General features: G+C 45.3%; 1 protein-coding gene across 7 annotated transcripts; it reads left to right on the forward strand.

The window, feature by feature from the left end:
• The first annotated feature begins 1,177 nt into the window (after positions 1 to 1,177).
• Positions 1,178 to 7,713, forward strand: LOC110300204 (pyrethroid hydrolase Ces2e). Of its 7 annotated transcripts, none has more exons than XM_021170287.2 (13): positions 1,178 to 1,256; positions 1,808 to 2,012; positions 2,131 to 2,269; positions 2,916 to 3,049; positions 3,138 to 3,396; positions 4,146 to 4,244; positions 4,534 to 4,684; positions 4,747 to 4,751; positions 4,808 to 4,873; positions 5,110 to 5,254; positions 5,662 to 5,799; positions 6,668 to 6,740; positions 7,527 to 7,713. In XM_021170287.2, exons 1-13 carry the CDS (start codon positions 1,181 to 1,183, stop codon positions 7,711 to 7,713), a joined length of 1,677 nt encoding a protein of 558 aa, XP_021025946.1. In that variant the 5' UTR covers positions 1,178 to 1,180. The 7 variants fall into 7 exon arrangements, with proteins under 7 accessions (XP_021025946.1, XP_021025947.1, XP_085700394.1 ...); XM_085844268.1 differs by having other exon boundaries at positions 1,181 to 1,256; positions 6,644 to 6,740; XM_021170288.2 differs by lacking the exon at positions 4,747 to 4,751 and having other exon boundaries at positions 4,534 to 4,674; positions 4,796 to 4,873.
• Positions 7,714 to 13,959: the final 6,246 nt, after the last annotated feature.

The following is a 13,959-nucleotide window of genomic DNA, read 5'->3' on the forward strand; positions in this document are numbered from 1 at the left end:
GAATGTGCACATACATGCACACATATACACACAATGATAAGTAAATATGAAAAATTAAACAATATTTGCAAAGTAGATAGATGATTGAAGTTTTCTTATAAGGATTTGGCCATGAAAGTAGCCACAGTATAGAAGTGGATAGAATAGGAAATGAGGACTTTCATGCAGAATTACCGTGTTTTGATTAAGGCTACCATGACTTAACAGGGAGGGTATGTATAAATACTAAAATCACTATAAGGGGCAAGGGCCTCTGAGTCTTGACAGTACACAGGAGCTTGAGGATGGAGGTCAAACTCAGAGCTTCTGGCTTTACACACCTCTCTGTCTGTGGTATCTTGACTGTGTACCTACTCACAGGAACCCCATGGCTTCTCCTGTTACAGCAGCTTTATGCTCCCTGATCTTCATTCCAGTATTTGCATTGGGTTGATGAATATGACAGGGATCATGGTGACTTCAGGTGAGGACAGGGCTCTTGGTATCCCAGAGGGGCTTCAGAAGCCACCCTACAAGTCTTTGTTAGGATCGCCATTGCCATGATGAGACACCATGACCAAAAGCAACTTGAGGAGGAAAGGGTTTATTTTGCTCACAATTCCATATGACAGTTCATTGTGAAAAGCAGTTAGAGCAAGCAGGAACTTAAGTAGGGCAGGAACCCAGAAGCAGGAGCTGATGCAGAGGTCAGGGAAGAATGTTGTTCACTGGCTTCTTCCTCGTGGCTTGCTCAGCCTGTTTTCTTACAGAAGGTAGGACCACCATCCTGGAGTGATATTATCCACAATGGGCTGGGTCCTCCTCCATCAATCATTGATTAAGAAAATGCTCTGTAAGCTTGCCTATAGCCAAATCTTGGCTATTCTCTGAGACATTTTCTCAATTGAGGCTCCCTCCTCTCTGATGACTCTAGCTTGTCTAGCACTATACCTTTCTAGGGGGCCAAGGAAAGAACAGAAACTTCAGAGGTGGCTTTGCTCTGCCTTCTGGCCATTTGCTTCTGTCATTTAGGACTAGTCAGTGAAGCTCCCTTTCAATAAGAACTTTGTTCCACCCAATAAAACTTCTACCTGTGTCCCACTAGGTTAATTTCCTGTCTGGGTAAGGCCTATATAATCTGTTTCCTGTTGTTGAAACCCTGTCACTTGTAACAGCACAGACTCAGGTCTAGAAGTCTATCATGCTACCAGATAGACTTCCCCACCAGTTGAATGCTGTGGTCTGTGGACTCCTGCTTCTCTTCTACCATGTACAGGGTAAGACTCCCTAAGTGGGAAATGGGGACCAGGATCAGAGTTGCCCAATTCTGCTGAGCTGGATGGAGGCTGAGCTTGCAAGATGGAAGACACCAGGTAAGGAAGAGATGATAGGGTAGAGATGAAATAGGAAAGTGTATAAAACACATGCCTCTCAATGCCCCACAAAAGAGGCTCTAAAGAGTCCTGCCTGGGATGCAGGTCAGGAGGAAGAGAATAGGAGGGGTGGTTTCCTCCTGTTCCCTCCTGTGTGTTCCCATAGCTGTAGCTAGCTTTATCACTGACCTTGGATGATAATGACAATGGTGATACATTTGTGCTGCTATGCTCTCGATGTGTTACCTCTTTGGTGAACACTCTGAGAAGTGTCCTGGTACTCTTCAAAAGGACCCTGGGAGAGGTCCCCTGATGTAGAAGTTAGGGAAAACCCCACCCCTACATTCCACATTGGAACTGAGAGGCCTTAAGAGCTCTTCCTCACCTACTCTGGTAACAGTGTAGTAGCAGCTACCTGGGAAGAACCAATCCTGATGGCATCTTTCCACCCACAGGCCAAGACTCAGCCAGCCCCATCAGAAACACACACACAGGCCAGGTGAGAGGCAGCCTTGTCCATGTGAAAGATACAGAAGTTGGTGTCCACACCTTCCTGGGAATCCCCTTTGCCAAGCCTCCTGTAGGACCACTGCGCTTTGCACCTCCTGAGGCCCCTGAACCATGGAGTGGTGTGAGAGATGGGACATCCCACCCTGCCATGTAAGTCTTAGCCTCATGAAAAGTAACAACAGAATTGACTGCAAACAAATCCAGATTAAGAGTGTGGTTTTTCACCCAATGCATATCTCTTAGAATAAAGATCTGTCACTGCCATCAGGTGTCTGCAGGATATTGATGGACTGAATTCAGAAAATCGGAAAATTAAGATGAACAGGTCTCCTGTCTCTATGTCTGAAGACTGCCTATATCTCAGCATCTATACACCAGCCCATGCCCATGAGGACTCTAACCTGCCTGTGAGTTTAAGCCATGGTCAACTGGGTAGAAGGAGAGGATTTCTTTCTGAGGCAGAGTAGAAAGGAAACAATAAACTGAGCCTCTCATCAGTGTGGACTCAGATTAGAGTAGTCCCCTATAGGTCCAAGAAGGGCTTTTCAGACATAGTAGGCAGCTGAACCCTGGATGTGGGGCACAGAGAATTTGAGTTCTGAGATGTCAGAGGCTTAGATCGTTGATCTACCAGGGACTCATTCTACCAACTTGAGCCCACAGCCCCATTCAGGCACTCAAGGGCAGAACACCAAGGGCACTCCAATTCCTAGCTTTGGAATATCTGTTGCACCAATGAGATTTGATGATGCTTTTGAATAATATCCAGGAAGTGACATTCATAAAGACACCTCTTTTAATCCCACTTTTGAAGGTTCTGAGATGATGGCACTACTTTGTATCTAGAGCTACAAATCCCTAATAAGATCCTCCAGTGAGGAGAGAAGGGCTGGAAAAATTCTGAATGGACCAGAATAATCCCTCTGTGGCCCAGGTTCAGAATTCTGTCTGTGTGTGCACCTGCACAGAGACAGAGCATTTGATTATCTAATAGGTGGTCCAGTGAAGCTTGGGATGTGAAGGAGTCTTTGGGCATTATCCTGATTTCTCCAGGTGATGGTGTGGATCCATGGCGGTGGGCTATGTTGGGGCATGGCTTCCACGTATGATGGGTCCATGCTGGCAGCCACTGAAGATGTGGTGGTGGTCACTATCCAGTACCGCCTGGGTATCCTGGGCTTCTTCAGGTGAGCCTGGGGCTGGATAAGGCAATGGGGGCTTTACATTAAACATAAATAGGACAGCTCTGTGATCCATGTCCCTTCCACTTCTCAGCACAGGAGATGACCATGCCAGAGGCAACTGGGGATACCTGGACCAAGTGGCTGCCCTACACTGGGTCCAGCAGAACATCGCCCACTTTGGAGGCAATCCTGACCGGGTCACTATTTTTGGCGAGTCTGCAGGTGGCACAAGTGTGTCTTCACATGTTGTGTCCCCCATGTCCCAAGGGCTCTTCCATGGTGCCATCATGGAGAGTGGGGTGGCCCTGCTGCCTAACCTTATCTCCAACACCTCTGAGATGGTCTACAACGTGAGTACCCTCTACCATCCCAGCCCTGAGCAACACATCCCTCACACAGCAGAACTCTAGCATTCTTTTCATTAGAAAAAAAAGCATAAAACACAGGAAATAGCTTTTCCCCATTATTTTCTGAGAGGCTTAAAGGCTGGAATCCACTCCTGTCTGCTTTATTCATACTGTGTGTACTATGTGGCCAGCAAGAATATACTCAGTGGCTTCCATTATTAGTTTTAAAAAAAATGTGTGGGCTGGAAAGATGGTTCAATGGGTAAAACTGCTTGGAATGCAAACATGATGATCTAAGTTTAAATACTCAGAACTCATAGAAGGGTTAATATAGTAATATGGGTCTATAGTCCCAGTGCTTCTATGGCTTGATAGAGAGCAGAGACAGGAGAATTCCTGGAGTGTCCCAGGTCAAGTACCATGGTATAGGCTGTTTCAAACCAAGAGACATTGTCTCAAGCAAGGTGGAAGGAGAGGATTCACACACACACACAAGTTGTGGTAGCCACACACATCCATGCACACAGGAACACATACATCCATACAGATGAGAAAGGGAAAGAAAACAAATACCATGTGGATAGAACAGTCTTTCTGACTATCACCTCTGAGCAGCAGAAATGTAGTAACAATTTCATACTTGTTCCAGTTCACACATAGCCCACTTCCTCAATGGCATCTAGATGGTCAATTGGGAAGACTCTAGTATATGCCTTAAAGGATGAGACAACTCCTGCCTGCTCCCTTTACAGATGGTAGCCAACCTTTCTGGATGTGAGCCTGTGGAGAAGGAAGCCTTGATGCGCTGCCTACGAGACAAGAGTGAAGAGCAGATGCTGGCTATTAACAATGTGGGAAGAATTATGTCCTTAGAGGATGGGAGAGAGGACAGTGTGGGAGAGCCAGTTCACACCATTCTAAACAAACTCACCTTTACACCTTTGTGTCTTTTTAGTTCTGGGTGCAAAATGAACAGCAAGATAGGCTAATCTAGGTGTAAGATCTCGTCTAGGGTGGGAGTGGGAGGTGGATATGCATCCTGAGATAAATTTAAGAAACTGGAAAAATGGTTTGGGTAGCTCAGTAGGCACTGGATACCTATGGGTCTGACGTTCAGCATTGACCTTTAAAACCTCGTAGGTGTTCAGGAGCATCCCTGGTGTGGTAGACGGGGAGTTCTTACCCAGGCACCCCTTGGAGTTGTTGGCCTCTGTGGATTTTCACCCTGTCCCCAGCATCATTGGTATCAACAGTGATGAGTATGGTTGGATAATTCCCATGGTGAGACACAGTTGCAAACTCTGGGAAGACTGGGGCTCATATTGTGGGTGGCAGAAACTCAGAGATTTGTAGAATCAGTATTTTACAGTATTTTACACTTATGACTACCCTCGTATCCCAGTTCAACCCTGAGAGCACCATGAAGGAAATAAACAGAGAGACCATGCGGGCTTTTCTGAAGAGCACAGCAGTACAGATGGTGAGATTGTATAGGTTCTCCCCCAATAAAGAGGGCCTTCCATTTGCTCCGCTCAGACAACAACCCCTGAAATAAAGATTGCTATATGTGTGTGTTTCTGGGTAGGCTCATTCCAGAGCTTGCAGCTATGCTCCTGTATCCTATCTCATTCAGGGCTCCATCTCTCCATCTCAAGACTGTTATTCCCCTACCCAGTGGTCTGCCTAACTTCAGTCTTTCTGATGTCTCTGGTATAGATGCTGCCTCCTGAGTGTAGTGATCTGTTGTTGGAGGAGTACATGGAAGACATTGAGGACTCCAAGACCCTCCAAATACAGTTCAATGAGATGATGGGGGACTTCACATTTGTGATACCTGCTCTCCAAGTAGCACACTTTCAGCGTGAGTACATTTATATAACAAGGCCAGGGGAGAAGCTCTGAATTGTGGGTTCTAGGTGAGCTCTGTAGTGTCCAGGCCTGAATCATGTCTTGATCAGGGCTTTATACCAGGCACTTGAGGAGGACCCTTACCAAAGTAAATCCTTATGTCTAGTGTAAAACAGTAGGATTTTATCTATGTACATGTGAGGAAACATGCTAGTGCTGTGCACCAACTTGCCTAAACAATGTGGGAAGGCTGAGTTAACAGTTAACAGGGTTTTCCCATTGGCTGTAACCTAGCCTGGAGCTCCCAACTCAACTGACATAATTCCAGATAATTTTACACCAAGCCATCTTTGCATAAAAGATGAAGCAGAATGTCTCCAGGGGAAAAGCCACTGCGTCACAATGTATCTTCACTCCCAGGTTCCCGTGCTCCTGTCTATTTTTATGAGTTCCAGCATCAGTCCAGCTTCCTCAAGGATATGAGGCCACCTCATGTGAAGGCTGACCATGGAGATGAACTTCCTTATGTGATTGGATCCTTCTTCTGGGACATGGAATGTAAGTCGTCTTTATTTACTTTTCGTGAACCTCAGACAGCCCTAAAAGAGTTCCCAAAAGAATAAGTTCTCAGTCCAGCTAAGGAAATCAAGGCTCTGGGAGAGGACAGGATCAAGTGCACACACAGTTCACAATGCTATACTAGAGTTAGAACCTGGATCCTTCCCAGTCTAGCCTGTTCTAGAAATCAGCCACCAAACGCAGACACTATTGCATAAACCAGCAAGATTTTGCTGAAGGGACCCTGATATAGCTGTCTCCTGTAAGGCTTTGCCAGTGCCTGGCAAATACAGAAGTGGATGCTCACAGTCATCTATAGAATGGAACACAGGGCCCCCAATGGAGGAGCTAGAGAAAGTATCCAAGAGCTGAAGGGATCTGCAACCCTATAGGTGGAACAACAATATGAACTCATCAGTACCCCCAGAGCTCATGTCTCTAGCAGCATATGTAGCAGAAGATGGCCTAGTCTGCCATCATTGGGAAGAGAGGCCCCTTAGTCTAGCAAACTTTATATGCCTCAGTACAGGGGAACGCCGGGGGCCAAGAAGTGGGAGTGAGTGGATAGGGGAGCAGGTAGGGGGAGGGTATAGGGGACTTTTGGGATAGCATTTGAAATGTAAATGAAGAAAATATCTAATAAAAAATGTGGGAGACAAAAAAAAAAGAAAGAGCAAAGACACACTTGAGCAAAAATGAACCTTGGAAGATTCAATTAGAGGCTTGGATGGATCTTGGATCCTGGATGGTATTGGAAGGAGGAACCAGGCTTTGAGTTCAGGGTCAGGTTACAGTTGGGATGGTGATTGTAAGCTTGGGTGGACAGCTGCAGCGGGTTGCAAAGACCTTGTTTTCTCTCTGTCTGCAGTTGAGCTCACTGAGGAGGAAAAGCTGCTAAGCAAGAAGATAATGAAGTACTGGGCTAATTTTGCACGACAAGGGTGAGAGGATATCCCTCCCTCAACCTCCTCAAAAATGAGTCCCCATCCAGGTCTCCCTTTGTGATGGCCTCATTACCATGCACATATCCTTCATTACCTGATCGAATCTCTCCTACACAAGATACATTTAGATAGACACTTTATATATGCTGGCTACTGTTCCTATCACTGTGATCTGGTGGGTAGGCCACAGTTTATAGAACTTTAGATATTGCCTCTTACAGGATATCTTATTTAGGGTTTTCCTGCTGTGAACAGACACCATGACCTAAGCAAGTCTTATAAAGGACAACATTTAATTGGAGCTGGCCTACAGGCTCAGAGGTTTAGTCCATTATCATCAAGGTGGCAGTATGGCAGCATCTAGGCAGGCATAGTGCAGGCACAGTGGAGAGTTCTACATCTTCATCTAAAGGCTGCTAGTGGAAGACTGACTTCTAGGCAGCTAGGATGAAAGTCTTAAAGCCCACACCCACAGTGACACACCTACTCCAACAAGGCCTTGCCTACTTCAACAATGCCACATCTCCTAACAGTGCTACCCCCTGGGCCAAGAATATACAAACTGTCACACAAGGAAACACAAAACAAGTCTGGTAACCTTACCATACACGGAGCAAGCACTACTGGGTGACACCTACGTCCTTATAGAAGGACATCTGCTCTGACTCACATCAGTCCTCTTAACCCTCTAGTCTGCTTGGACCACTGCGCTGACCAAATGAGGGGATCAGGCTTTGAATCACAGAGAAATTCACTCTTCTTTACTGGGTGACATATCCACAGGAACCCCAACAGCGAGGGGCTACCCTACTGGCCTGTGATGGACCATGATGAGCAGTACCTGCAGCTGGACACCCAGCCTGCTGTGGGTCAAGCCCTGAAGGCCAGAAGGCTGCAGTTCTGGACCAAGACTCTGCCCCAGAAGATCCAGGAGCTAAAGAGTTCTCAGGACAAGCATGCAGAGCTGTAGCATCCTGCATCAGGAGAGGTGTGTAGACTTGAGTACAGGTAAAGTAAGCTTGAGATTCCTAAATACCATTGAGGAGCCTGAGTTCCAAGCTTCTGTGTTTCTCCATAAACTAACATTCATGACAAACCCTCTGCATGTTACTTTTTACTCAAGCTGCTAGGCCATCTTTACTAGACCCACTCGATAAGTGCTTTGATAACATTGTAGAAGTATGAGCCCCCAAATTCCCCATCTCCTTTCACAGTCCACTGGGCCAGGGCTTCTTTTCTCCTCTCCTCTACTCAAAGCTGAGACCCTCTGCAAATGAATCAGAAGCTTTAGGGACTACTGACTCCGTGTAGTGGGCCATGCAAATTTCACATCCTCTCTTAACAAGTTCATGTTTTCTCATGCTTACAAGTGGCCAATAATAGAGCTAATTATCTAGAGTCTCATTGCCTTTTCAAATTCAGGCTGCTCTTTCAAATAGAGTGTAAACTGCAAGCTGGGTTTTGTGACAGATATTTTGGCCTCAGATATTCAGAGAGTGAGATAGGAGAATTACATTAGCTTAAGAGTTCCAGTCTAGTGTAAACAATATAGCATGATCCTCAAAGTCGTATAAGTTGAGTAACTTATAAACAACATATATATGATACATGTACACATATATACAACATATATATGATATATGATACATATACACATACATATATAGTCAAATGCCATCAGATTTGCTATGAGGCAAGAGTTGGTTAGTTACCTAATGATCACACCCTGTGTACTCTCTAAATCAGTGTTTCTCAACCTTCCTAATTCTGAGACATTTTAATACAGCTCCACATAGTCTACTGACCCTGAACCATAAAATTATTTTTGTTACTACTTTATGACTGTAATTTTGCTATTTTTTTAAAGATTTTATTTATTTCATTTATATGAGTACATTGTAGCTGTCTTCAGACACACCAAAAGAGGGCATCGGATCCCATTACAGATGGTTGTGAGCCACCACGTGGTTGATGGGAATTGAACTCAGGACCTCTGCAAGAGCAAGCAGCCAGTGCTCTTAACTGCTGAGCCATCTCTCCAGCCTCAATTATGCTATTGTTATGAATCATAACGTAAATATCTGATATGAGATGGTCTTAGGCAACACCCATGAAAAGGAGTCCACCCTCAAGAGGGTCACAACCCAGAGGTTGAAAACCATTGCTCTAGATAAATGTACAAACAATGGCACTCTGGATCTTCTAACGGTCTTAACTCTAAATACTCCCATTAGGGAGTAGGTTTCAGAAAAATCAATTTGAGCTGCATAAGCTTTAGACAGTAGCTATCAGAGTTCTCTGGAGCCAACAACTGAGGATATCAACTACCCAAGGAATACTGTATATATTGTCCTTAAATATGATCTCTCATCTATTTCTTCACTTTCTTGGGAAACAGGACCGTTCCTAGGCTAATCAAGCTGAGACGATAGTTAGGGCAGTCCCAGAGGTCAGGTCTCAATGGGTTTCTCAGTTGCCTGCCTTCTCAAGGTTGTTCTTGTTCCTAGAGTTTCTGAAGTCTCTGAAGTCCACGCTTGCACGAATGTATCATATTTGTTGGATGGCCCTGCAATGAAGGCAGTCCTGGTGTGTAATGGAGGGTTCCCGTTCTCAGCAGGGCTCCCTTTCCTCTGCCCGGTCTTATCCAGAGACTGTTCTACCACGCACAGGTGCTTGCCTTATCTAGAAGATGGCCCTGTACAAAGCTCTCTGCAAGGGCTGCATGGTTCAGCACATAAGTCCCACTCAGTCCTTCCCACTGTATGATAATTAGGTTCTGTGTTATGACCAATCAGCCCTTCCCACCTGTAACCCCAGAAATCCTGAGGAAAGTCACGTAGCTAATGGCCAGATTACAGGTTCAACTTCCTCTCTCTGGATAGAAACTTGTCCAGCAGGTTCACAGCATATCCCTCTTCGTGTAAATGAAATATTCCCACCCTAACAAATAATGTACTTTCACCCTGGAAATCCCTACCCACTTCCAGAGCTTTACATAGTGCTTATTCACCCCTAATAAAGTTGAGCTGTCTCACTGAAGCTGATCCCAGAAGCCAATCCTTCTGTTGGTACTCACACCATACAAACCCCGCACCCTACCCCCATCCCCACTCCCTTTGTCTTTGTGGACTCGTGGCCAACAGCCCCCAGGGGAGAAGGGAGTGTCACACACATCTGTGAAGATGTTTGGTTGTGACATGAGACCTGGGATGAGGTGAGAAAGATAAGAGGTCCATTTATCTATACCAGAAGAGATTCCTGTCCTGGGCTCCCTGAGGTCTTCTCTGACCCCCAAATTCCATCATGCCTCACACACAGCTTTACTTTGCTGTAGTGTGTAAACCACATGCAGTTTGAGAACACCGTAGCCATATCATATCATATCATATCGTATCATATCATATCATACATAAAGGAATCATTTGCGACTGGCTGCTTTTCCGCCTCTCCTATATCTCCCTGAAAACTCCTGACTCCTTGGTAAACCCCTACTCCAGTCTTCCTTGTGCTTAATTTCCATTCTTACTGTTCTGTTGCTCTTAATGTTTTCAAGCCCACTAGTGCAAAGTCTCTTGTATTTTGTGTTCTTTACAAAGACGCCAAATTGTGCTCAGTCTGCTTTTGTTGTTGTTGTTCTAGCAAATCTGTGTGGAGAAGGCTAGCTCTCTGGCCCAATGATTCCCTGGGCAGACCTGTGCTTCTACCATTGGTTTTTCCACCCACAGCCAAGTTTCCAAGTAACAACTCAGAGGCTTTGTATTTATTAACAATGCTTACAGTTTTTTGCTACATCATTTATTCTCTGATTAACATGTAACCCATTTAAACTATTCTTTGTATGCCCAATGGCTGCTTACCTCTCCTCAGTTTCACACACTCAACTACCACCAAGTACTGTTGGAAATTATTCCCAAGCCTGATTCTATCCCAGAGTTCCTATCTCTCTACCGGAACTCCCATTTTCTACTTCTTACTTTTTGCTAATAGGCCATCAACTTTTGATTGACAGATGATGCTTCCACACAGGACACAGAGATTATCCCTACATGTGCTGAACTCTTAATAACCCACTGGAGATTTCAATATAGAAATATGATTCATAGATACTTTGAAAACATAGCACCTAGGGGTTCTCATTTCAGTCACTAAATTTGAAACCCACTGAAAGTGTCTCTACCCATTATATTTGTAGTCTATTCCCTGACCCACCCACCCACTCCTGCTTTCCCAGCCTGGCATTCCTCTATACTGGGGCATCAGGCCTTAACAGGACCAAGGGCCTCTCCTCTCATTGATGTCCCACGAGGCCATCCTTTGCTACATATTTTACTGGAGCCATGAGTCTCCCCATGTGTAATTCTTGATCACCTGATAACGGACATACATACTGAGTTATCAGACATCAGATGGCAGAGGCCCTCTCCATCACGCTAAGTGCCTTCTTCATTATGGAATGTAGGTACAATTCACACCCTTCTTCCATCTAATGTGTCTGATAATTTCTTGGTCCTGGCTTTGCTGACCCTGTTGTGATAGGTCCGTGTGCTTCTACAGTCTCGACCATTGGTAAGCATTTATGGTGGCACCCTTGCTACTTTTAGGAGTAAATTACCACTCTGTGCTTTGTGGATGGTTCTAGACAGAGGGTGTTAGTTAGCAAAGGCAGATTGTCCTCCCTCCTCAAAATACAGGCACATGCTCCTTGTACAGTAGAGTCTCTTGGTGCAAATGGCAGTCTGGAAAAGCCCTGTTCTATATGGTATGGAGTAACAGACTTAGGGCAGTGTGGAGATAAACCTGGTGGAGGAGGAAGTGGGATGGAGAGCGAGTTGCCACAGGCTCCTGAGACTTGAAGAGTCCTGACCTGTGCACAGTATGTGATCTGACATGGCACCACCCGGCACACTGGGGAGACAATACAAAGGACCCAAGGCCATAGTGGTCGCTGCTTCCCTTTATATAAAATAACATCTATATATAAAAATAAAATCTATATATAAGCTCATCTAATAAACAATAAAGTTAAATTTGCCCTCTGATGCTGGTCTCTGAATCCCGGGCATTGTTATGGACTCCCACTTCCTGGTCCCTGTTTCCACAGCAGATGCCTAAGCAGGGGACCCCCTAAACAGGAGACCCCTCACATTTTGCAAGCCGGAAAGTGACCTCTCCAGGCATTATGGGCAACTCCAACTCTCAGCTGAAAGTGTTAAAAGGAATCTCGGAGACTAGGCAACTTAGATTGTTTTCTGACAGGCAATTAAACAAGTTTTGTGACAAAGTCTTGGATCTTTGCCCCTCGGCTGATATTTGTGAAGGTGTTGCCACCCCTCCCAGCTGCCACCCTGATAATGGCTTCAGAAACTCACTTGTCAAATGGAGAGGGAGATGATGACTCAGGCGAGGTGACCTTCTGTAAACAAAATCAAGGCTTCTTTGGAACAGTCTCACCCTTTGCCTACAGATAACAGCCAGGCTTTGGGAAAGTCTCCAGCCATGTCTATAGAGATGGGAGCGTCTCCTGCTGTGTCTGTAAATGAACCAACATTGACAACACCTCTCCTGCCCTGGTAAAGGAACAGCTTAGCCAAGAGGCTTTTCCCCTTCTCCTGGATGAATTGGAAAACGGAAGAGACCGTGAATCACCTCTTCCGCCTTGCAGACGTCTGGATTGTACACAGCCCAGGAAAGATACAAAGACAGGAGCCTTACCTATTTCTAGGTCATACCATCGCAGCTGATAGTATTAAACCTCCAAAGCTTCCATTCACTTTCCCCATACTTACTACTCTAGCATTCATGCAAACCTTTCTGGGAAACTGGGCCTGGATCCACCTAGTTTACCTACCACATCTGGGCAATTAGTCTCCCACCTTTCAGTTCATAAGGAGACCTAGAATGGCAGAAGATGTCATCACAGTCACCTCAGAGGCTAGAGAAGTCCTCAAAATAGTTAATGATGGTCAACAGGCCTGCAGATTTGACCCTGCTCTAGAGCTCTAGGGATAGGTTTCCCAGCAAGCCCTCCCTACCAGAGCTGTCTTTCAGCCTCCTGACAGGATCCTCTATTGGAGTCGTCTTGCTCACTCCTCTGCACCCACAATAATCCCATATATAGATGGCATTTTCCTTACAGCTCTTAAGGTGCTCCAAATGGCCCTTACAATCCTTAACAGATCTCCCCAAATACGGGTATTGCAGCTTTCCCAGAAGGCCTAGCACCTAAGCTCCCACCCACCAGCCCATGTGTTTTTAAACAAATTACCAGGGAAAATTAATCATTTTCCAAGTCATAAACTTTCCCATTTCGCTCACGATGGATGTGTCTGTACCAGCCAACTGTCAGAACAGCCTATCCCTAAGGCAGCCATTGGCTTTACAGACACCTCTAAGCCTGCCTTTGGGTATGTTATTCACCCATGCCCCGCCAGGAAACAAAAAGCCAATAATATTTAAGCAAACTTTCACAGGTCTGTGCAATTAGGAGAGTTGCTAGCCGTCCTCTCACTGTTCGGATACTGGCCAGACCCCATTGACATATTTAGTGATAATCAATATGCAACTAACTAACTAAACGCTTACTTTAGTTTCCCTCAAACCCACTTAGGGGTCCTTATATCTAGCCATGACTCAACTACAGACTCTGATTAAAATGTACTCTGAGCCATTTTATATACAACATGTTCGGTCCCATCGTAACCTCCTTGGATGCCTCACACAAGGGCAATGAGGAAAACAGATCACCTAGTGACATCCTTTCCTGCTTCACCACTAGATCTGGCTTGAGCCCTACATTCTTGATTCCATAATTCTGCCATGTCCTACACACGCTGTTTCCCAATTGATATCAGCCTTGTGTAAGCATCTGTACTGTCTATGGACCACTACTGCCCTTGGGACCCCTCCTGCCAAATGTAGGGAACTCCTACTGCCTAAGGCCAATGACACACATTCCAGAATTCTGCCACCTCAAATGTGTACATGCATGTAGTGACACCTATTCGTCTTACATCTTTGCCTCAGCACAACCCAAGGAAAATACAAAAAATGGTCATTGCATCCATGAAAATGGCAATGTTATGATGGGTGTGCCCTTTGCTATAAAAATCGACAACGGGCCCGCACAAAGGATCAGGAATAGGCCACTCCACTGGAAATACCTCACAACCCCCAAGGACAAGGCATAATAGAACAAGCCTACTTATCCCTCAAAAAA

Source organism: Mus caroli, unplaced genomic scaffold, assembly GCF_978045245.1.
Source record: "Mus caroli unplaced genomic scaffold, Mus_caroli_1 scaffold_10, whole genome shotgun sequence".
NCBI classification, from domain to species: Eukaryota; Metazoa; Chordata; class Mammalia; order Rodentia; family Muridae; genus Mus; species Mus caroli.

Excerpts from the sequence above, each read along its gene's own strand:
- LOC110300204 (XM_085844268.1), top strand. The coding sequence starts at position 1,181 with ATGCTACCAGATAGACTTCCCCACCAGTTGAATGCTGTGGTCTGTGGA. Across the intron at positions 5,255-5,661 it reads CCAAGTAGCACACTTTCAGC|GTTCCCGTGCTCCTGTCTAT; the intron begins GTGAGTACATTT and ends CTTCACTCCCAG. Across the intron at positions 6,741-7,526 it reads GCTAATTTTGCACGACAAGG|GAACCCCAACAGCGAGGGGC; the intron begins GTGAGAGGATAT and ends ACATATCCACAG.